The sequence below is a fragment of the Scyliorhinus torazame genome, chromosome 16 (genome assembly GCF_047496885.1).
Source record: "Scyliorhinus torazame isolate Kashiwa2021f chromosome 16, sScyTor2.1, whole genome shotgun sequence".
Taxonomy (NCBI): Eukaryota; Metazoa; Chordata; class Chondrichthyes; order Carcharhiniformes; family Scyliorhinidae; genus Scyliorhinus; species Scyliorhinus torazame.
This window is the reverse complement of record NC_092722.1, coordinates 31925712-31947739: the sequence shown is the minus strand read 5'-3', so window position 1 is coordinate 31947739 and position 22028 is coordinate 31925712. Positions and strand designations below refer to the sequence as shown.

The 22028-nt window shown below is 56.7% G+C and overlaps 1 protein-coding gene across 1 annotated transcript in view; it reads left to right on the top strand.

Moving 5' to 3' along the window:
- The first annotated feature begins 950 nt into the window (after positions 1 to 950).
- LOC140392665 (tumor necrosis factor receptor superfamily member 1B-like) overlaps positions 951 to 22028 on the top strand; it is a 46582-nt gene continuing 25504 nt past the window's right edge. Inside the window, exons 1-2 of the mRNA XM_072478161.1 lie at positions 951 to 1175; positions 21901 to 22000. Coding sequence (XP_072334262.1) covers positions 1098 to 1175; positions 21901 to 22000 — 178 coding nt within the window. The 5' untranslated portion in view covers positions 951 to 1097. The remainder of the gene's footprint in view (positions 1176 to 21900; positions 22001 to 22028) is intronic.

Genomic DNA, 22028 nt, shown 5'->3' with positions numbered 1-22028 from the left:
TCTCCCCCCATCTATCCCCATCTCTCCCCCCTCTCTCCCCCTCATCTCTCTCCCCCTCATCACCCTCCCCCTCATTTCCCTTCCCCCCTCATCTCTCTCCCTCATCTCCTTCCCCCCTCATCAACCTCCCCCTCATTTCCCTCCCCCCTCATCTCCCCCTCATCTCTCCCCCTCATCTCCCCCTCATCTCTCCCCCTCATCACTCTCACTCCTCATCTCTCTCACCCCTCATCTCTCTCACCCCTCATCTCTCTCCCCCTCATCTCTCTCACCCCTCAACTGTCACCCCCATCTCTCTCCCCCCCTCAACTGTCACCCCCCATCTCTCTCCCCCCTCATCTCTCTCCCCCCTCATCTCTCTCCCCCCTCATCTCTCTTCCTCATCTCTCTCCCCCCATCTATCCCCATCTCTCCCCCTCTCTCCCCCTCATCTCTCTGCCCCTCATCACCCTCCCCCTCATCTCCCTCCCCCCTCATCAACCTCCCCCTCATTTCCCTTCCCCCCCTCATCTCCCTCCCCCCTCATCAACCTCCCCCTCATTTCCCTCCCCCCTCATCTCCCCCTCATCTCCCTCCCCCTCATCTCCCTCCCCCTCATCTCCCTCCCCCTCATCTCTCTCACTCCTCATCTCTCTCACCCCTCATCTGTCACCCCCCCCCTCATCTCTCCCCCCTCATCTCTCTCCCCCTCATCTCTCTCACCCCTCATCTCTCTCCCCCCCCCATCTCTCCCCCCTCATCTCCCTCCCCCTGATCTCTCCCACCCCTCATGTCACCCCCCCCCCCATCTCCCCCCCCTCATCTCTCTCCCCCCTATCTCCCTCCCTCCAGGCGGTGAATCTATCCCCTACTCTGCTGAATAAAGGGGCCACTGTGAGAGTGGGCAGTGACTGAGTGACCCGGGTCTGCGCGCTGCCTTTACATTTCCTGCTGCGGCCCCACCCCCGCACTTTGACTCACTCCATTTGTTTCACTTTCCGACAGAAGTGAGCGCTTTGAACCCGGGATCGTTTCTCCGACCCGTTCCCCAAGTCCCCGTCCTCTCGGGTCAGTTTGATTTTGCCCCTGAAAGCGGTGGCCCGTGACCCCGGGTTAACATGAGCTCCGAGTCCATCCTGTGCCTGTTCCTCAGTCTGAGCCTCGCAGCGCTGGCCCGGAACGCGGAGACCCACAAGGTGGGTGTTTAATGTCTTTGGGAGGGAGACGGGGTTGTGGAGAGAGAGAGAGACAGGGACAGAGACACAAAGAGAGAGACACAGACAGACAGAAAGGGAGACGCACAGACAGAAAGAGAGACAGCGAGAGACACAGACATAGAGAGAGGGAGACAGACAGAAAGAGAGAGACAGAGACACAAAGAGAGAGACACAGACATAGAGAGAGAGAGACAGACAGAAAGAGAGAGACAGAGACACATAGAGAGAGACAGACAGACAGAAAGAGAGAGACAGAGACACAAAGAGAGAGACACAGACATAGAGAGAGGGAGACAGACAGAAAGAGAGAGACAGAGACACATAGAGAGAGACAGACAGACAGAAAGAGAGAGACAGAGACACAAAGAGAGAGACACAGACATAGAGAGAGGGAGACAGACAGAGAGAGAGACAGGCAGGTGGAGGGAGAGGAGAATTGAGAAGAGACGGAATCAGAGGAGACAGACGAGGAATTGAAGAGAAAGTTTCGACACGAAATAAACGTGTGTGATGCTTTCCCCAGTTGAATAGATGGGTGGAGGGTGATGTTTGGTCACACTTTCACATTAATAACGCAAATAGGGCCCTTGTCCAGTGTACTACCACAGTATACGCTGGCCAGTGACCTCTGTCCAAAATACCATCCCCCGCACGGGATGCCGCCCCCAGCCCAGGGTACTGCACCCAGCCTGGGGTACTCCCCTACCTGGGGTACTGCCCGTGGCACCTACCTGGGGTGCTTTCCACAGCACCCGCTGCACGGGGTATCGCCCGAGGTGCCCCTGCACAGGGTATCACCCGAGGTGTCCCCTGCCCGGGGTACTGCCCCCTGCCCGGGGTACCACCCGCAGAGCCCATCCCTCTGGTACCACCTGCGGTGCCCTCTGCCCGGGTACTGCCTGCGGCACTGTACTGCCCGGGGTACTGCCTGTGGCACTGCACTGCCCGGGGTGCTGCCCTGCCCGGGTACTGCCTGCGGCACTGCATTGCCCGGGGTACTGCCTGTGGCACTGCACTGCCCGGGGTACCGCCCATGGTGCTGCACTTCCTGGGGTACTGCCTGGGGTAATGCCCGGAGTACCGCCTGCGGCGATTCCCTGCCCGGGATAACGCCCGGGGTACTGTCCGTGGCACTGCACTGCCCGGGGGTACTACCCGTGGTGCTGCCCTGCCTGGGGTGCTTCATTTGAAGCCTACTTGAAATTAAAAATGAAATGAAAATCGCTTATTGTCACAAGTAGGCTTCAAATGAAATTACTGTGAAAATGTCGCCCCTTGTCGCCACATTCCGGCGCCTGTTCGGTGAGGCTGGTTTGGGAATTGAACCGTGCTGCTGGCCTGCCTTGGTCTGCTTTAAAAGCCAGCGATTTTGCCCAGTATTTTCATTTCATTTCATTCCCTGCGGTATCGGTCAGGTGTATCCACCTTGTGTATCCGCCGTCCAGTGTCTCATCCCCCAAGTCCAGTGTGCACCCAAGGTGTACCCTGTCCACTGTAACATCTACAATGTTGCCGGTGTAATGTACTGCAGTGTACTCAATTTTGGGGCTGTGTTAAGTAATATCGAGGATACTTGGTGGCATTCAGTTAGTCCCAGATTTCACACAGTTGTGGCACCTGAAAGTCTGTCAGTAGGTCCCAGATGTTCGGGAGATTTCACCTTCCAGGGTATCTCTGGATGTTTATCTAGTAAAGAATGTGTCAAAGCTCGTTGCCCAATGCCTTATTAACCCTGAACAAGGGATGGATACAAAGTATTTACCTTATAAGGAGGGTGCTTGCACTGAACTGGAATTTCTAAAATGCAAATTCAGACTGTTAAGGTACATGTGCTTTTGAATTGTTCATCTGTGGGTCAGTGACCTTTTGGCAAAAGAATTACCCTGGTGGTTAAAGTGGACTTGGTTATAGCAGTAGTTGTCCAAATGTCATCACCAGTGTGTATCTCAGTTGATCTCTCAACCAGGTCTACGTAGAGGAAGAAAAGGAATCCTGAACTCCGGTACGGTAGCACAGTGGTTAGCACTGCTGCTTCACAGCGCCAGGGTCCCAGGTTTGATTCCCGGCTTGGGTCACTGTCTGTGCGGAGTCTGTGCATTCTACCCGTGTCTGCGTGGGTTTCCTCCCACAAGTCTCGAAAGACGTGCTGTTAGGTGCATTGGACATTCTGAATTCTCCCTCAGTGTACCTGACAGGCGCCAGAGTGTGGCGAATAGGGGATTTTCACAGTAACGTCATTGCAGCGATAATGTATGCCTACTTGTGACAATAATAAAGATTCTTCTTATTATAACTTTCTGGACGAGTGCTCAGATTTTGGCTGAGGAGCAAGATTGGGTTCAATGTTGGGATTGCGGGGAGGGGGAGGAGGAAGGGGTGATCCAAAATGACATTGGTGAAGGAATAGTTTATCCTAGGCCCCTGTCTATAGTTCCCCCCCATCCCCTGTCTATAGTTCCCCCCCATCCCCTGTCTATAGTTTCCCCCATCCCCTGTCTATAGTTCCCCCCCCCGTCCCCTGTCTATAGTTCCCCCCCCCCGTCCCCTGTCTATAGTTCCCCCCCCCCGTCCCCTGTCTATAGTTCCCCCCCCCCGACCCCTGTCTATAGTTTCCCCCCTGTGCCTGACTATAGTTCCCCCCCCCGTTCCCTGTCTATAGTTCCCCCCCGTCCCCTGTCTATAGTTCCCCCCCCTTGTCTATAGTCCCCCCCTTGTCTATAGTTCCCCCCCCCGTCTATAGTTCCCCCGCCCCCTGTCTATAGTTCTCCCCCCCTGTCTATAGTTCCCCCCCCCGTCTATAGTTCCCCCGCCCCCTGTCTATAGTTCTCCCCCCTGTCTATAGTTCTCCCCCCCTGTCTATAGTTCTCCCCCCTGTCTATAGTTCTCCCCCCCTGTCTATAGTTCCCCCGCCCCCTGTCTATAGTTCTCCCCCCTGTCTATAGTTCTCCCCCCCTGTCTATAGTTCTCCCCCCCTGTCTATAGTTCTCCCCCCTGTCTATAGTTCTCCCCCCCTGTCTATAGTTCTCCCCCCCGTCTATAGTTCTCCCCCCGTCTATAGTTCTCCCCCCGTCTATAGTTCTCCCCCCCGTCTATAGTTCTCCCCCCGTCTATAGATCTACCCCCCCTGTCTATAGTTCTCCCCCCCTGTCTATAGTTCTCCCCCCCTGTCTATAGTTCTCCCCCCCGTCTATAGTTCTCCCCCCGTCTATAGTTCTCCTCCCCCCTGTCTATAGTTCTCCCCCCCAGTCTATAGTTCTCCCCCCCAGTCTATAGTTCTCCCCCCGTCTATAGTTCTCCCCCCGTCTATAGTTCTCCCCCCCCCTGTCTATAGTTCTCCCCGCCCCCTGTCTATAGTTCTCCCCCCTGTCTATAGTTCTCCCCCCTGTCTATAGTTCTCCCCCCCGTCTATAGTTCTCCCCCCGTCTATAGTTCTCCCCCCCCCTGTCTATAGTTCTCCTCCCCCCCGTCTATAGTTCTCCCCCCGTCTATAGTTCTCCCCCCCCTGTCTATAGTTCTCCCCCCCCTGTCTATAGTTCTCCCCCCCCCTGTCTATAGTTCTCCCCCCCCCTGTCTATAGTTCTCCCCCCCCGTCTATAGTTCTCCCCCCCCGTCTATAGTTCTCCCCCCCCCTGTCTATAGTTCTCCCCCCCCCTGTCTATAGTTCTCCCCCCCAGTCTATAGTTCTCCCCCCGTCTATAGTTCTCAACCCCCCGTCTATAGTTCTCCCCCCCCGTCTATAGTTCTCCCCCCCTGTCTATAGTTCTCCCCCCCCGTCTATAGTTCTCCCCCCCCTGTCTATAGTTCTCCCCCCCCCTGTCTATAGTTCTCAACCCCCCGTCTATAGTTCTCCCTCCCCACCGTCTATAGTCTCCCCCCCCGTCTATAGTTCTCCCCCTTCCCTCTATAGTTCCCCCCCTTCCCTCTATAGTTCCCCCCCATGTCTATAGTCTCCCCCCCTGTCTATAGTTCTCCTCCCCCTGTCTATAGTTCTCCCCCCCCCGTCTAGAGTTCTCCCCCCTGTGTATAGTTCCCCCCCCCGTCCTCTGTCTATAGTTCCCCCCCCTTGTCTATAGTCCCCCCCTGTCTATAGTTCCCCCCCCCCCTGTCTATAGTTCTACCCCCCCTGTCTACAGTTCTCCTCCCTGTCTATAGTTCTCTCCCCCCCTGTCTATAGTTCTCCCCCCCCTCCTGTCTATAGTTCTCCTCCCCCCCTGTCCATAGCCTCCCCCCCTGTCTATAGTTCTACCCCCCCTGTCTACAGTTCTCCTCCCTGTCTATAGTTCTCTCCCCCCCTTTCTATAGTTCTCACCCCCTGTCTATAGTTCTCCCCCCCCCCCGTCTATAGTTCTCCCCCCCCCCGTCTATAGTTCTCCCCCCGTCTATAGTTCTCCCCCCCCGTCTATAGATCTACCCCCCCTGTCTATAGTTCTCCCCCCCAGTCTATAGTTCTTCCCCCCCGTCTATAGTTCGCCCCCCCGTCTATAGTTCTCCCCCCCGTCTATAGTTCTCCCCCGCCCCGTCTATAGTTCTCCCCCCCGTCTGTAGATCTCCCCACCCCCCTGTCTATAGTTCTCCCCCCCATCCCCTGTCTATAGTTTCCCCCCCCATCCCCTGTCTATAGTTTCCCCCCCCATCCCCTGTCTATAGTTTCCTCCCATCCCCCGTCTATAGTTCCCCCCATCCCCGTCTATAGTTTCCTCCCATCCCCTGTCTATAGTTCCCCCCCCCGTCCCCTGTCTATAGTTCCCCCCCCATCCCCTGTCTATAGTTTCCTCCCATCCCCTGTCTATAGTTCCCCCCCCATCCCCTGTCTATAGTTCCCCCCCCATCCCCTGTCTATAGTTCCCCCCCCATCCCCTGTCTATAGTTCCCCCCCCATCCCCTGTCTATAGTTCCCCCCCCATCCCCTGTCTATAGTTCCCCCCCCCAACCCCTGTCTATAGTTCCCCCCCCATCCCCTGTCTATAGTTTCCCCCCCGTCCCCTGTCTATAGTTCCCCCCATCCCCTGTCTATAGTTCCCCCCCCAACCCCTGTCTATAGTTCCCCCACCCCGTCCCCTGTCTATGGTTTCCCCCCCCCGGTCCCCTGTCTATAGTTCCCCCCCCCCCCGTCCCCTGTCTATAGTTTCCCCCCCCCCCGTCCCCTGTCTATAGTTTCTCCCCCCCCCCCCCCCCCGTCCCCTGTCTATAGTTCCCCCCCCCTGTCTATAGTTCCCCCCCCCTGTCTATAGTTTCCCCCCCCCCCCTGTCTATAGTTCCCCCCCCCCTGTCTATAGTTCCCCCCCCCCCCCCCCCCCGGTCTATAGTTCCCTCCCCGTCCCCTGTCTATAGTTCTTCCCCCCCATGTCTATAGTTTCCCCCCCCCGTCCCCTGTCTATAGTTCTCCCCCCTCCGTCTATAGTTTCCCCCCCCTGTCTATAGTCACCCCCCGTCCCCTGTCTATAGTTTCTCCCCACCCCCCGTCCCCTGTCTATAGTTCCCCCCCCCATCTATAGTTACCCCCCCGTCTATAGTTTCCCCCAACTCCTGCCTATAGTTCCCCCCCCCCGTCTATGGTTTCCCCCCCTGTCTATAGTTCCCCCCCCATCGATAGTTCCCCCCCCCATCGATAGCTCCCCCCATCGATAGCTCCCCCCTATCGATAGTTCCCCCCCATCGATAGTCCCCCCCCATATCTATAGTTTTCCCCCCTATCTATAGTTTCCCCCCTGCCTATAGTTCCCCCCCCGTCTATAGTTCCCCCCCTGTCTATAGTTCACCCCCTGTCTATAGTTCACCCCCTGTCTATAGTTTCCCCCCCCTGTCTATAGTTTCCCCCCCTGTCTATAGTTTCCCCCCCTGTCTATAGTTTTCCCCCCCTGTCTATAGTTTCCCCCCCCTGTCTATAGTTTTCCCCCCCTGTCTATAGTTTTCCCCCCCCCTGTCTATAGTTTCCCCCCCTGTCTCTAGTTTCCCCCCCATGTCTATAGTTTCCCCCTCCCTGTCTATAGTTTCCCCCCCGTCTATAGTTCCCCCCCCCGTCCCCTGTCTATAGTCCCCCCCCCCTGTCTATAGTTCTCCCCCCCCCCCCGTCTATAGATTCCCCCCCCCTGTCTATAGTTTCTCCACCCCCTGTCTATAGTTCCCCCCCGTCTATAGTTCCTTCCCCCGTCTATAGTTTCCCCCCCTGTCTATAGTTCCCCCCCCTGTCTATAGTCCCCCCCCACTGTCTATAGTTCCCCCCCCCATCGATAGTTCCCCCCCCCTCGATAGTCCCCCCCCATATCTTTAGTTTCCCCCCTATCTATAGTTCCCCCCCCTATCTATAGTTTCCCCCCCCCTGTCTATAGTTTCCCCCCCCTGTCTATAGTTTCCCCCCCCCGTCTATAGTTTCCCCACTGTCTATAGGGGCTGAATAGCATAGGGCTAAATCGCTGGCTTTGAAAGCAGACCAAGGCAGGCCAGCAGCACGGTTCAGTTCCCGTAACAGCCTCCCTGAACAGGCGCCGGAATGTGGCGACTAGGGTCTTTTCACAGTAACTTCATTTGGAGCCTTCTTGTGACAATAAGCGATTTTCATTCATTTTCATTTCATTTCATTGAATATAGTTCTTCCCCCACCCCCGCCTATAGTTTCCCCCCCCCGTCCCCTGTCTATAGTTCCCCCCGCGTCCCCTGTCTATAGTTCCCCCGCGTCCCCTGTCTATAGTTTTACCCCCCCGTCTATAGTTTCCCAACGCGTCTATAGTTTTCCCCCTCCCTGTCTATAGTTTCCACCCCCTGTCTATAAGTTCCCCCCCGCGTCTATAGTTCCCCCCCCGTCTATAGTTTCCACCCCCGTCTATAAGTTCCCCCCTGTCAATGGTACCCCCTGTCTATAGTTCCCCCCCTGTCTATAGTTCCCCACCTGTCTATAGTTCCCCCCTGTCTATAGTTCCCCTCCCCGTCTATAGTTACCCCCGCCCCCCATCTATAGTTCCCCCCCGTCTATACTTCCCCCCCGTCTATACTTCCCCCCCGTCTATAGTTCCCCCCGTCTTTAGTTCCCCCGTCTATAGTTTTCCCCCCCTGCCTAAACCCCCCCTCCCCCTGTCCCCCCTCCACCCTCCCTCCAAGTCCCCCCCAAAAGTCCCCCCACCACATCCTCCCCCCCAAATGCCCCCCCAAGTCACCCCCCCAAGTCCTCCTCCGCCCCAAGTCTTCCTCTTCCAAGTCCTCCCCCCAAGTCCTCCCCCCCCCCAAGTCCTTCCCCCCACCCCAAGTTCCCCCCCCCCAAGTCCCATTCCCCAAGTCCCCCCCTCCCCGCAAGTCTCCCCCCAGGTCCCCCCTCCGCACCCCCAAATGCCCCCCAGTCCCCCTCCCCAAGTCTCCCCCAAGTCCCCCCTCTCCCCCAAGTCCCCCCTCCCCCCAAGTCCCCCCTCCCCCTCAAGTCCCCCCCCCCTCAAGTCCCCCCTCCCCCTCAAGTCCCCCCTCCTTCCTCCTCAAGTCCCCCCCTCCTCCCTCAAGTCCCCCCTCCCCCACAAGTCCCCCCTCTCCCCCAAGTCCCCCTCTCCCCCCCACGTCCGCCCTCTCCTCTCAAGTCCCCCCCTCTCCCCCAAGTCCCCCCTCTCCCCCCACGTCCCCCTCTCCCCCCAAGTCCCCCCTCTTCCCCCAAGTCCCCCTCCCAAGTCCCCCTCTCCCCCCAAGTCCCCCTCCCCCCCAAATCCCCCCTCTCCCCCCCAAGTCCCCCCTCTCCCCCCCAAGTCCCCCTCTCCCCCCCAAGTCCCCCCTCTCCTCCCAAGATCCCCCGATCCCCCCAAGACCCCCCTCTGCCCCCCCACGTCCCCCCTCCCCCCAAGTCCCACTCTCCGCCCCTATGTCCCCCCCCATACCCCCCAAGTCCCCCCTCTGCCCCCCAAGTCCCCCCTCTGCCCCCAAGTCCCCCCTCTGCCCCCCAAGTCCCCCCTATGCCCACCAAGACCCCCTCTCTCCCCCCAAGTCCCCCCTCTCTCCCTCCCCCAGACCCCTCTCTCCCCCTCCCCCCAGGTCCCCTCCCCAAGACCCCTCCCCAGTCCCCCCCAAGTCCCCCCCAAGCCCCCCCCAAGTCCCCCCAAGTACCCCCCAAGTACCCCCCAAGTACCCCCCCAAGTCCCCCCAAGTCCCCCCCAAGTCCCCCCCCCCAAGTCCCCCCCCAAGTCCCCCCCCAAGTGCCCCCCCAGCCCCCCCAGTCCCCCCCAGTTCCCCCATCCAAGTGACCCCCTAGTGTCGTCCCCAAGTGTCATTCCCAAGTGTCGTCCCCAAGTGTCGTCCCACCAAGTCGTCCCCCCAAGTCATCCCCCCACCCAAGCCCTCCCCAAGTTCGTCCCCAAGTCGTCGTCCCCAAGTCGTCGTCCCCAAGTCGTCGTCACCAAGTCGTCGTCCCCAAGTCGTCGTCCCCAAGTCGTCGTCCCCAAGTCGTCGTCCCCAAGTCGTCGTCCCCAAGTCGTCCCCCCAAGTCGTCGTCCCCAAGTCGTCGTCCCCAAGTCGTCGTCCCCAAGTCGTCGTCCCCAAGTCGTCGTCCCCAAGTCGTCGTCCCCAAGTCGTCGTCCCCCAAGTCGTCGTCCCCAAGTCGTCGTCCCCCAAGTCCCCCCCCAAGTCGTCCCCCCCAAGTCGTCCCCCCCAAGTCGTCATCCCCAAGTCGTCGTACCCCAAATCCCCCCCCCAAGTCCCCCCCCCAAGTCACCCCCCCAAGTCCCCCAGCCCAAGTCCCCCCCAATTCCCCCCCCAAGTCCCCCTACCCAGTCCACCCCCCCAAGTACCCCCGCCCAAGTCCTCCCCCCCCAATTCCCCCCCAAGTCCCCCCCCATCCCCTCCCAAGCCCCCCCCCCAAATCCCCACCCCAAGTCCCCCCCCATGTCCCCCCCCATGTCCCCCCCAAAGTCCCCCCCACAAGTCCCCCCCAATTCCCCCCCCAAGTCCCCCCCAGGTCCTCCCCCAAGTCCCCCCCCAAGTCCCCCCCCCAAGTCCCCCCACCCAAGTCCCCCCCCAAGTCCCCCCCCCAAGTCCCCCCCCCAAGTCCCCCCCCAAGTCCCCCCAAGTCCCCCCCCCAAGTCCCCCCCCCAAGTACCCCCCCAAGTCCCCCGCCGCCAAGTCGTCGTACCCCAAGTCGTCGTACCCAAGTCGTCGTCCCCCAAGTTCCCCCCCCAAGTTCCCCCACCCAAGTTCCCCCCCCCACCCAAGTTCCCCCCCATCCAAGTTCCCCCCATCCAAGTTCCCCCATCCAAGTTCCCCCCCCACCCAAGTTCCCACCCACCCAAGTTCCCCCACCCCAGTTTCCCCCACACTCCAGTTTCCCCCCACCCCAGTTCCCCCCCACCCCAGTTCCCCCCACCCCAGTTTCCCCCCGCCCCAGTTTCCCCCCACCCCAGTTTCCCCCCCACCCCAGTTTCCCCCCCACCCCAGTTTCCCCCCCCCCACTCCAGTTTCCCCCCACTCCGGTTTCCCCCCCAGCCCAGGTTCCCCCTATCCAAGTTTCCCCCCACACCCAAGTTTCCCCTCCCACCCAAGATTCCCCCCCCCACCAAGTTTCCCCCCCCAAGTTCCCCCCCAGGTTCCCCCCCAGGTTCCCCCCCAGGTTCCCCCCCCTGGTTCCCCCCCTGGTTCCCCCCCAGGTTCTCCCCCAGGTTCCCCCCCAAGTTCCACCCCCAAGTTCCCCCCCAAGTTCCCCCCGCAAGTTCACCCCCCCAAGTTCTCTCCCCCAAGTTTTCCCCCCCCAGTTTCCCCCCACTCCAGTTTCCCCCCCCAGCCCAGGTTCCCCCTACCCAAGTTTCCCCCCGCACCCCAAGTTTCCCCCCTCACCCAAGATCCCCCCCCCCAAGTTCTCCCCCCCAGGTTCTCCCCCCCCAAGTTCTCCCCCCCAAGTTCTCCCCCCCAGGTTCTCCCCCCAAGTTCTCCCCACCCAAGTTCTCCCCACCCCAAGTTCTCCCCACCCAAGTTCTCCCCCCCCAGGTTCTCCCCCCCCCAAGTTCTTCCCCCAAAGTCCTGCCCCCCCAGGTTCCGTCACCCCAGGTTCCGTCACCCCCCCCCAAGTCCCACCGCCCCAAGTCCCATCCCCCAAGTCCCGTCCCCCCTCCCCAAGTCCCCCCCACAAGTTCCCCCCCAAGTCACCGCCCCCAGGTCTTCCCCCCCAAGTCCCCCCCCAAGTCCCCCCCCAAGTCCCCCCCAAGTCCCCCCAATTCCCCCCCAAGTCCCCCCCAATTCCCCCCCCCCAAGTCCCCCCCCCAAGTCCCCCCCCCAAGTCCCCCTCCAAGTCCCCCCCCAAGTCCCCCCCCAAGTCCCCCCCAAGTCCCCCAAGTCCCCCCCTCCAAGTCCCCCCCCAAGTCCCCCCCAAGTCCCCCCCCAAGTCCCCCCCATGTCCCCCACCATGTCCCCCCCCAAAGTCCCCCCCCAAGTCCCCCCCCAAGTCCCCCCCCAAGTCCCCCCCCAAGTCCCCCCACAAGTCCCCCCCAAGTCGTCGTCCCCCAAGTCGTCCCCCCCCAAGTCGTCGTCCCCAAGTCGTCGTCCCCCAAGTTCCCCCCCCAAGTTCCCCCCACCCAAGTTCTCCCCATCCAAGTTCCCCCCACCCAAGTTCCCCCCCCACCAAGTTCCCACCCCCCAAGCTCCCCCACCCCAGTTTCCCCCACACCCAGTTTCCCCCCCACCCCAGTTCCCCCCCACCCCATTTCCCCCGCCCCAGTTCCCCCCCACCCAGTTTCCCCCCCACCCCAGTTTCCCCCCCACTCCAGTTTCCCCCCCACTCCAGTTCCCCCCCCAGCCCAGGTTCCCCCTATCCAAGTTTCCCCCCCACACCCAAGGTTTCCCCTCCCACCCAAGATTCCCCCCCCACCCAAGTTTCCCCCCCCACCCAAGTTTCCCCCCCCACCCAAGTTTCCCCCCCCACCCAAGTTTCCCCCCCCCAAGTCCCCCCCCCCAGGTTCCCCCCCCCTGGTTCGCCCCCCAGGTTCCCCCCCCCCCAAGTTCCCCCCCCAAGTTCCCCCCGCAAGTTCACCCCCCCAATTCTCCCCCCCCAAGTTCTCCCCCTCCAAGTTCTCCCCCCAGTTTCCCCCCACTCCAGTTTCCCCCCAGCCCAGGTTCCCCCTACCCAGGTTTCCCCCCACATCCAAGTTTCCCCCCCCACCCAAGATTCTCTCCCCCCAAGTTCTCCCCCCCCCAAGTTCTCCCCCCCCAAGTTCTCCCCACCCAAGTTCTCCCCCCCCCCAGGTTCTCCCCCCCCAAGTTCGCCCCCCAAAGTCCTTCCCCCCAGGTTCCGTCACCCCCCCCCAAGTCCCACCGCCCCCAAGTCCCGTCCCCCAAGTCCCGTCCCCCCTCCCAAGTCCCCCCCACAAATTCCCCCCCCAAGTCCCCACCCCCGGTCTCCCCCCCCAAGTCCCCCCCCACAAGTCACCCCCCCAAGTCCCCCCCAAAATTCCCCCCCCAACTCCCCCCCCAAGTCCCCCCCCATGTCCCCCCATGTCCCCCCCCATGTCCCCCCCATGACCCCCCCATGTCCCCCCCAAGCCCCCTCCAAGTCCCCCCTAGTCCCCCCCAAGCCCCGTCCCCCCAGTCCCCCCCAAGACGTCGTCCCCAAGTCGATCCCCCACAAGTCCCCCCACGAGTCCCCCCCCAAGTCCCCCCAAGTCCCCCCCCCAAGTCCCCCCAAGTCCCTCCCCCCAAGTCCCCCCCAAGTCCCTCCCCCCAAGTCCCCCCCAATTCCCCCCTCCCCCCAAGTCCCCCCTCCCCCAAGTCCCCCCCCAAGTCCCCATCCCCCCCAAGTCCCCGTGCCCCCCAAGTCCCCGTGCCCCCCAAGTCCCCGTGCCCCCCAAGTCCCCGTGCCCCCCAAGCCCCCGTGCCCCCCAAGTCCCCATGCCCCCCAAGTCCCCGTGCCCCCCAAGTCCCCGTGCCCCCCAAGTCCCCGTGCCCCCCAAGTCCCCGTGCCCCCCAAGTCCCGTGCCCCCCAAGTCCCCGTGCCCCCCAAGTCCCCGTGCCCCCCAAGTCCCCGTGCCCCCAAAGTCCCCGTGCCCCCAAGTCCCCGTGCCCCCAAGTCCCCGTGCCCCCCAAGTCCCCATCCCCCCAAGTCCCCCCCTCAAATCCCCCCCACAAGTCCCCCCCCACAAGTCCCCCCCCCAAGTCCCTCCCCCAAGTCCCCCCCCAAGTCCCCTCCCCCAAGTCATCCCATCCGTCGCTCCCCGTCCCCCCATGTCGTCCCCCCGTCTGTCGCCCCCCCATCCGAAACCCCCCTCGTCCTGTCCCGCCCCCTCCCCCTCCCCCTTCCCCCTCCCCTCCCCCTCCTCTCCCCAACCCCTGTCTGTAGTTCCTCCCCCAATCCCCTCTCTGTAGTTGCCCCACAGTCCCCTGTCTGTAGTTTACCCCCAGTCCCCTGTCTGTAGTTTACCCCCAGTCCCCTGTCTGTAGTTACCCCAGTCCCCTGCCTCTCGATTGCCCCCTGTCCCCTGTCTGTAGTTTACCCCAGTCCCCCTGTCTGTAGTTTACCCCCAGTCCCCTGTCTGTAGTTTACCCCCAGTCCCCTGTCTGTAGTTACCCCAGTCCCCTGTCTGTAGTTTACCCCAGTCCCCCTGTCTGTAGTTTACCCCAGTCCCCTGTCTGTAGTTTACCCCAGTCCCCTGTCTGTAGTTTACCCCAGTCCCCTGTCTGTAGTTTACCCCAGTCCCCTGTCTGTAGTTTACCCCAGTCCCCTGTCTCTCGATTGCCCCCAGTCCCCTGTCTGTAGTTTACCCCAGTCCCCTGTCTGTAGTTTACCCCCAGTCCCCTGTCTGTAGTTTACCCCAGTCCCCTGTCTGTAGTTTACCCCCAGTCCCCTGTCTGTAGTTTACCCCCAGTCCCCTGTCTGTAGTTTACCCCAGTCCCCTGTCTGTAGTTTACCCCCAGTCCCCTGTCTGTAGTTTACCCCCAGTCCCCTGTCTGTAGTTTACCCCAGTCCCCTGTCTGTAGTTTATCCCTCAGTCCCCTGTCTTTAGTTTACCCCAGTCCCCTGTCTATAGATTGCCCCCAGTCCCCTGTCTGTAGTTTACCCCAGTCCCCTGTCTGTAGTTTACCCCCAGTCCCCTGTCTGTAGTTTACCCCAGTCCCCTGTCTGTAGTTTACCCCCAGTCCCCTGTCTGTAGTTTACCCCAGTCCCCTGTCTGTAGTTTAACCCAGTCCCCTGTCTATAGATTGCCCCCAGTCCCCTGTCTGTAGTTTACCCCAGTCCCCTGTCTGTAGTTTACCCCAGTCCCCTGTCTCTCGATTGCCCCCAGTCCCCTGTCTATAGATTGCCCCAGTCCCCCTGTCTGTAGTTTACCCCCAGTCCCCTGTCTGTAGTTTACCCCAGTCCCCTGTCTGTAGTTTACCCCAGTCCCCTGTCTATTGATTGCCCCCAGTCCCCTGTCTGTAGTTTACCCAGTCCCCTGTCTGTAGTTTACCCCAGTCCCCTGTCTCTCGATTGCCCCCAGTCCCCTGTCTGTAGTTTACCCCAGTCCCCTGTCTATAGATTGCCCAGGACCCTGGTTATTGAAACGTGCTGATATTCTGATTTTTAAAATTCCTAGAATTTGTTGCAAAATGGGACAAAAGATGCAATTGGGCCCCACACCAACTGACTGTAAGGGATGTGTGGGCAGGAACCTCATGTTGCCCAATATCACTTTAGCACCGGGTGCGTGGGGTGGGGGGGGGGGGGGGCGGTGGGGGGGTGCTCCTTGGCATGTTGGGGCTGTGGGAGAGATGAAGCTCAAACTCTCAAGAGTGTCCTCTCTGGGGCAGCACGGTGGCACAATGGTTAGCACTGCTGCCTCACTGCATCAAAGTCCCAGGTCTGATCCCAGCTCTGGGTCACTGTCCGTGTGGAGTTTGCACATTCTCCTCCCCGTGTTTTGTATGAGTTTTCGCCCCCACAACCCAAAGATGTGTAGGGTAGGTGAATTGGCCGCGCTAAATTGCCACTTAATTTGGAAAAAAATTAATTGGGTACACTAAATTTATTTTTTTAAATGTCCTCTCTGCTGAGTTAGCCAATCTCAATTTGGACGGCAGCATAAGTGCTGCTTATATGTACGGCAAGGTAGCACAGTGGTTAGTACTGTTGCTTCACAGCGCCAGGGTCCCAGGTTCAATTCCCGACTTGGGTCACTATCTGTGCGAACTCTGCACGTTCGCTCCGTGTCTGCGTGGGTTTCCTCCGGGGGTGGGGGGAGGGTTTGGTGGTGCTCCCTGGCTGTTGGGGCTGTGTGAGAGATGAAGCTCAAACCCTCAAGAGTGTCCTCTTTGGGGCAGCACGGTGGTGCAGTGGTTAGCACTGCTGCCTCACAGCGCCAGGGTCCCAGGTTCAATTCCCGGCTTGGGTCACTGTCTGTGTGGAGTCTGCACGTTCTATTCGTGACTGCGTGGGTTTCCTCCGGGTGTTCTGGTTTCCTCCCACAAATGCCGAAAGATGTGCTGTTCGGTAATTTGGACATTCTGAATTCTCCCTCTGTGTACCTGAACAGGCGCCGGAATTTGGCGACGAGGGGATTTCCACAGTAACCTCATTGCAATGTTAATGTAAGTCTACTTGTGACAATGAAGATTATTAATTAAAATTCGCCTCAGTGCCTCAGGGCTAGTGGGGAATAATCAAGCACTTTTCCCAATGTTGATCACAACCTCGTGACTCTTTTCTCTGGGGAGTCTTTCGAGTGACATATTCAGACTCAACAGCATCTGGGTTATTAGGGAGTCTTGTCACTGCACGTGCTTTGTGAAGTATTCAGCAAAAGTAAAGCTGCACCCAGGAAGAAATCAATGCAACGCTCCTGCCAGTGTTTGACATTTGAGATGTGACGCCTTGGTTTTCCTTCATGTTCTGACCTGCCTTGGGAGAGAACACAGTGGGTCCCACACACTCTGTCTGCGGTTTCCAGGATAATCTGCATTACCTGTTTACAATTGCTGGAATGTTGGCAATGTTAGATATTACTGTGAGTTAACATCCCATTTATAATATTCTCCAAGGTCCATCCTTGCTTTCAGACTCTCGTAGTAGCTCTTGGGTCTCTGCACCATAACTAGCTGGAGTGAAGCACCCTATAACAACACTTTAAGTCACACACTCAACCTTTCCTTTCTCCTCCATTCCCACAACCTAGATGTTTTCCCTGCACACACTGATTATCGTCATTAAACTATGGGATTGCGAACAACCCATTGACATGAACACCAGCACCCAGTACCAGTACCAGGACAGGGAGGGAGCTATACCCCAGTAAGAGTCAGCACCTTCAGGAGAGATGGGGAGCTGAACCCCTAAGAGAGTCGGCACCTTCAGGATAGGAGGGGGAGCTGAACCCCAGTGAGAGTCGGCACCTTCAGGAGAGGAGGGGGAGCTGAACCCCAGTGAGAGTCGGCACCTTCAGGAGCGGAGGGGGGGGCTGAACCCCAGTGAGAGTCGGCACCTTCAGGAGAGGAGGGGGAGCTGAACCCCAGTGAGAGTCAGCACCCTCAGGAGAGGAGGGGGAGCTGAACCCCAGTGAGAGTCAGCACCTTCAGGAGAGGAGGGGGAGCTGAACCCCAGTGAGAGTCAGCACCTTCAGGAGCGGAGGGGGAGCTGAACCCCAGTGAGAGTCAGCACCTACAGGAGAGGAGGGGGAGCTGAACCCCAGTGAGAGTCAGCACCTTCTGGAGAGGAGGGGGAGCTGAACCCCAGTGAGAGTCAGCACCTTCAGGAGCGGAGGGGGGGCTGAACCCCAGTGAGAGTCAGCACCTTCAGGAGAGGAGGGGGAGCTGATCCCCAGGGAGGGGAGAATATTGAGAGATAGTGACAGTAATCTCTATGGTGACTGGGCTGATGTAGTACAGGAAATGACCTAGATATTTCAGAACTAGCAGTGAACTAAATAACTGGGCGACTGTCTCTCTTTGTCACAATCTCTCTTCCCACTTCAGTGCCCAATGACATGGTGGCACAGTGGTTGGCACTGCTGCCTCACAGTGCCAGGAACCCAGGTTTGATTCTGACCTTGGGTGACTGCGTGGCGTCTGCACATTCCCCCAGTATCTGTGTGGGTTTCCTCCGGATGGTCTGGTTTCCTCCTGCAAAGATGTGCAGGTTAGGTGAATTGGCCTTGCTAAATTGCCCTTAATGTCCAAAAAGGTTGGGAGAGTGAGCCTAGGTACGTTGGTCTTCCAGACAGTTAGTGCAGACTCGATGGGCCAAATGGCCTCCTTCTGCCCTGTAGGGACCCTATGATTCTATGATATTTCTGTCTGTCTCCCACCATCATTGTGTCTCTCTCTGTCTTTTGTGACTTCCTGGGAGTGTGTCACTCTCTCTCTTTTCATATCTCCCTTTCTTCCTACTTTTGTCTCTTTTTTCCCCTTTGTTTCTTCCCCTTCACGTGTGTGTGCGTCTCTCTCTCTTTCTCCCCTCATCTGACTATTTCACTCTTCCGCCTCTGCTTTCATATCTCCCCTTCCATCTTTCACATCCCATCTCAATGGTACTTTTTGGCAAGAGTCGGCAATTTAGCCACTCAACTTTAACCTGTTCATACATGGCCGGCTTACACGTCAACTCCGTTTACCTGCCCTTGCTCCATATCCCTCAATGTTCATACCTCATCTCACCACAACACCAAAACATTCTTCAAGAATTCTAAGTCTTTCAGCATAAAGGAATTTTCCAAATTGTCTTTCTTGCTTCAAAATGGATGACCGAGCACTTCCCAGCAGTGAACTTGACCTGTCATAGCTTAACTTGTCTGACTCGCTGTGACTTCCTGCCCTCACCCAGATAATGTGCAGTGCCGCCAAAGAACATAAGCACATGAGAAATAGAAGCAGATTAGACTACGTTTGTTATCTTATTTTAGTACCATCGGCCAACTTCACACATACGCTCTTCATTCATGCAAGTCATTAATATTTTAAAATATGTCCGTTACTACACTGCTTTACCCACGCCGTGTCACAGACACTGGGTGTGTAATCCAGTGTAGACACAGACACAGGGCGGGTAATCCAGTGTAGACACAGGCACGGGGTGGGTAATCCAGTGTAACACAGGCACTGGGTGTGTAATCCAGTGTAGCCACAGGCACTGGGTGGGTAATCCAGTGTTGACACAGACACTGGGTGGGTAATCCAGTGTTGACACAGACACTGGGTGGGTAATCCAGTGTAGACACAGACACGGGGTCGTTAATCCAGTGTAGACACAGGCACGGGGTGGGTAATCCAGTGTAGACACAGGCACGGGGTGGGTAATCCAGTGTAGACACAGACACGGGGTGGGTAATCCAGTGTAGACACAGACACGGGGTGGGTAATCCAGTGTAGATACAGACACGGGGTGGGTAATCCAGTGTAGACACAGGCACTGGGTGGGTAATCCAGTGTAGCCACAGACACTGGGTGGGTAATCCAGTGTAGACACTGACACGGAGTGGGTAATCCAGTGTACCACAGACAAGGGGTGGGTGATCCAGTGTAGACACAGACACTGGGTGGGTAATCCAGTGTAACACAGACACGGGGTGAGTAATCCAGTGTAGACACAGACACGGGGTGGGTAATCCAGTGTAGATACAGACACGGGGTGGGTAATCCAGTGTAGACACAGGCACTGGGTGGGTAATCCAGTGTAACACAGACGAGGGGTTGGTAATCCAGTGTAGACACTGACACGGGGTGGGTAATCCAGTGTAGCCACAGGCACTGGGTGGGTAATCCAGTGTAGACACAGGCACTGGGTGGGTAATCCAGTGTAGCCACAGACACTGGGTGGGTAATCCAGTGTAGACTCTGACACGGGGTGGGTAATCCAGTGTACCACAGACAAGGGGCGGGTGATCCAGTGTAGACACAGACACTGGGTGGGTAATCCAGTGTAACACAGACACGGGGTGAGTAATCCAGTGTAGACACAGGCACGGGGTGTGTAATCCAGTGTAGACACAGACACGGGGTGGATAATCCAGTGTAGACACAGGCACGGGGTGGGTAATCCAGTGTAGACACAGACACTGGGTGGGTAATCCAGTGTAGACACAGACACGGGGTGGGTAATCCAGTGTAACACAGACACGGGGTGGGTAATCCAGTGTAGACACAGACACTGGGTGGGTAATCCAGTGTAGACACAGACACTGGGTGGGTAATCCAGTGTAGACACAGACACGGGGTGGGTAATCCAGTGTAGACATAGACACGGGGTGGGTAATCCAGTGTAGACACAGGCACGGGGTGGGTAATCCAGTGTAGACACAGGCACGGGATGGGTAATCCAGTGTAGACACAGACACGGGGTGGGTAATCCAGTGTTACACAGGCACGGGGTGAGTAATCCAGTGTAGACACAGACACGGGGTGGGTAATCCAGTGTAGACACAGGCACGGGGTGGGTAATCCAGTGTAGACACAGGCACGGGGTGGGTAATCCAGTGTAGTCACAGACACGGGATGGGTAATCCAGTGTAACACGGACACGGGGTGAGTAATCCAGTGTAGACACTGACAGGGGTGGGTAATCCAGTGTAACACAGGCACGGGGTGGGTAATCCAGTGTAGACACAGACACGGGGTGGGTAATCCAGTGTAACACAGACATGGGGTGAGTAATCCAGTGTAGACACAGGCACGGGGTGAGTAATCCAGTGTAGACACTGACACGGGGTGAGTAATCCAGTGTAGACACTGACACGGGGTGAGTAATCCAGTGTAGACACAGACACGGGATGGGTAATCCAGTGTAACACGGACACGGGGTGAGTAATCCAGTGTAGACACTGACAGGGGTGGGTAATCCAGTGTAGACACAGACACGGGGTGGGTAATCCAGTGTAGACACAGACACGGGGTGGGTAATCCAGTGTAACACAGACACGGGGTGAGTAATCCAGTGTAGACACAGACACGAGGTGGGTAATCCAGTGTAACACAGACACGGGGTGAGTAATCCAGTGTAGACACAGACACGGGGTGAGTAATCCAGTGTAGACACTGACACGGGGTGAGTAATCCAGTGTAACACAGACACGGGGTGGGTTATACAGGATTACTCACCGTGTTTATATCTCTGCAGGTTTACTCACCCTGTGTTTATTTGTATACGGTTTACTCATCCTATGTTTATGTTTACATAGGTTTTCTCATCCTGCTTTTCTGTAGGTTTTGTCAACCTATGGTGATACAGATTTACTCACCGTCATTTATATAGGTTTGCTCACCCCATGTTTGTGTTTACGCCGGTTTACTCACCCTGTGTTTGTGTTTATATAGGTTTACTCACCCTCTGTTTGTGTTTATATAGGTTTACTCACCCTGTGTTTGTGTTTATATAGGTTTACTCACCCTGTGTTTGTGTTTATATAGATTTCCTCACCCTGTGTTTGTGTTTATATAGGTTTACTCACCCTGTGTTTGTGTTTATACAGGTTTACTCACCCTGTGTTTGTGTTTATATAGGTTTACTCACCCTGTGTTTGTGTTGATACAGGTTTACTCACCCTGTGTTTGTGTTTATATAGGTTTACTCACCCTGTGTTTGTGTTTATATAGGTTTACTCATCCTCTGTTTGTGTTTATATAGGTTTACTCACCCTCTGTTTGTGTTTATATAGGTTTACTCACCCTCTGTTTGTGTTTATATAGGTTTACTCACCCTCTGTTTGTGTTTATATAGGTTTACTCACCCTCTGTTTGTGTTTATATAGGTTTACTCACCCTGTGTTTGTGTTTATACAGGTTTACTCACCCTGTGTTTGTGTTTATATAGGTTTACTCACCCTGTGTTTGTTGATACAGGTTTACTCACCCTGTGTTTATGTTTATATAGGTTTACTCACCCTGTGTTTGTGTTTATATAGGTTTACTCACCCTGTGTTTGTGTTTATATAGGTTTACTCACCCTCTGTTTGTGTTTATATAGGTTTACTCACCCTCTGTTTGTGTTTATACACGTTTACTCACCCTGTGTTTGTGTTTATATAGGTTTACTCACCCTGTGTTTGTGTTTATATAGGTTTACTCACCCTGTGTTTGTGTTTAAATATGTTTACTCACCCTGTGTTTGTGTTTCTACAGATTTACTCACCCTGTGTTTGTGTTTATATAGGTTTACTCACCCTGTGTTTGTTTATATAGGTTTACTCACCCTGTGTTTGTGTTTATATAGATTTACTCACCCTGTGTTTGTGTTTATATAGGTTTACTCAGCCTGTGTTTGTGTTTATATAGGTTTACTCACCCTGTGTTTGTTTATATAGGTTTACTCACCCTGTGTTTGTGTTTATATAGATTTACTCACCCTATGTTTGTGTTTATATAGGTTTACTCAGCCTGTGTTTGTGTTTATATAGGTTTACTCAGCCTGTGTTTGTGTTTATGTAGGTGTACTCACCCTGTGTTTGTGTTTATATAGGTTTACTCACCCTGTGTTTGTGTTTATATAGGTTTACTCACCCTCTGTTTGTGTTTATATAGGTTTACTTACCCTGTGTTTGTGTTTGTATAGGTTTACTCACCCTCTGTTTGTGTTTGTATAGGTTTACTCACCCTCTGTTTGTGTTTATATAGGTTTACTCACCCTCTGTTTGTGTTTGTATAGGTTTACTCACCCTCTGTTTGTGTTTATATAGGTTTACTCACCCTCTGTTTGTGTTGATACAGGTTTACTCACCCTGTCTTTGCATGCATTTATACAGGTTTACTCACCCTGTGTTTACGCAGGTTTACTCACCCTGTGTTTGTGTTTATACAGGTTTCTCTCCCCTATAAGCGCAACTTGTCGACTTGCCTGAATACAACCACAGAATACTTCAATACCAGAATACATATGTGCTGCAGCAGATGTTCAGCAGGTATGTTTCTTCCCTTAGCTGTGTCCTG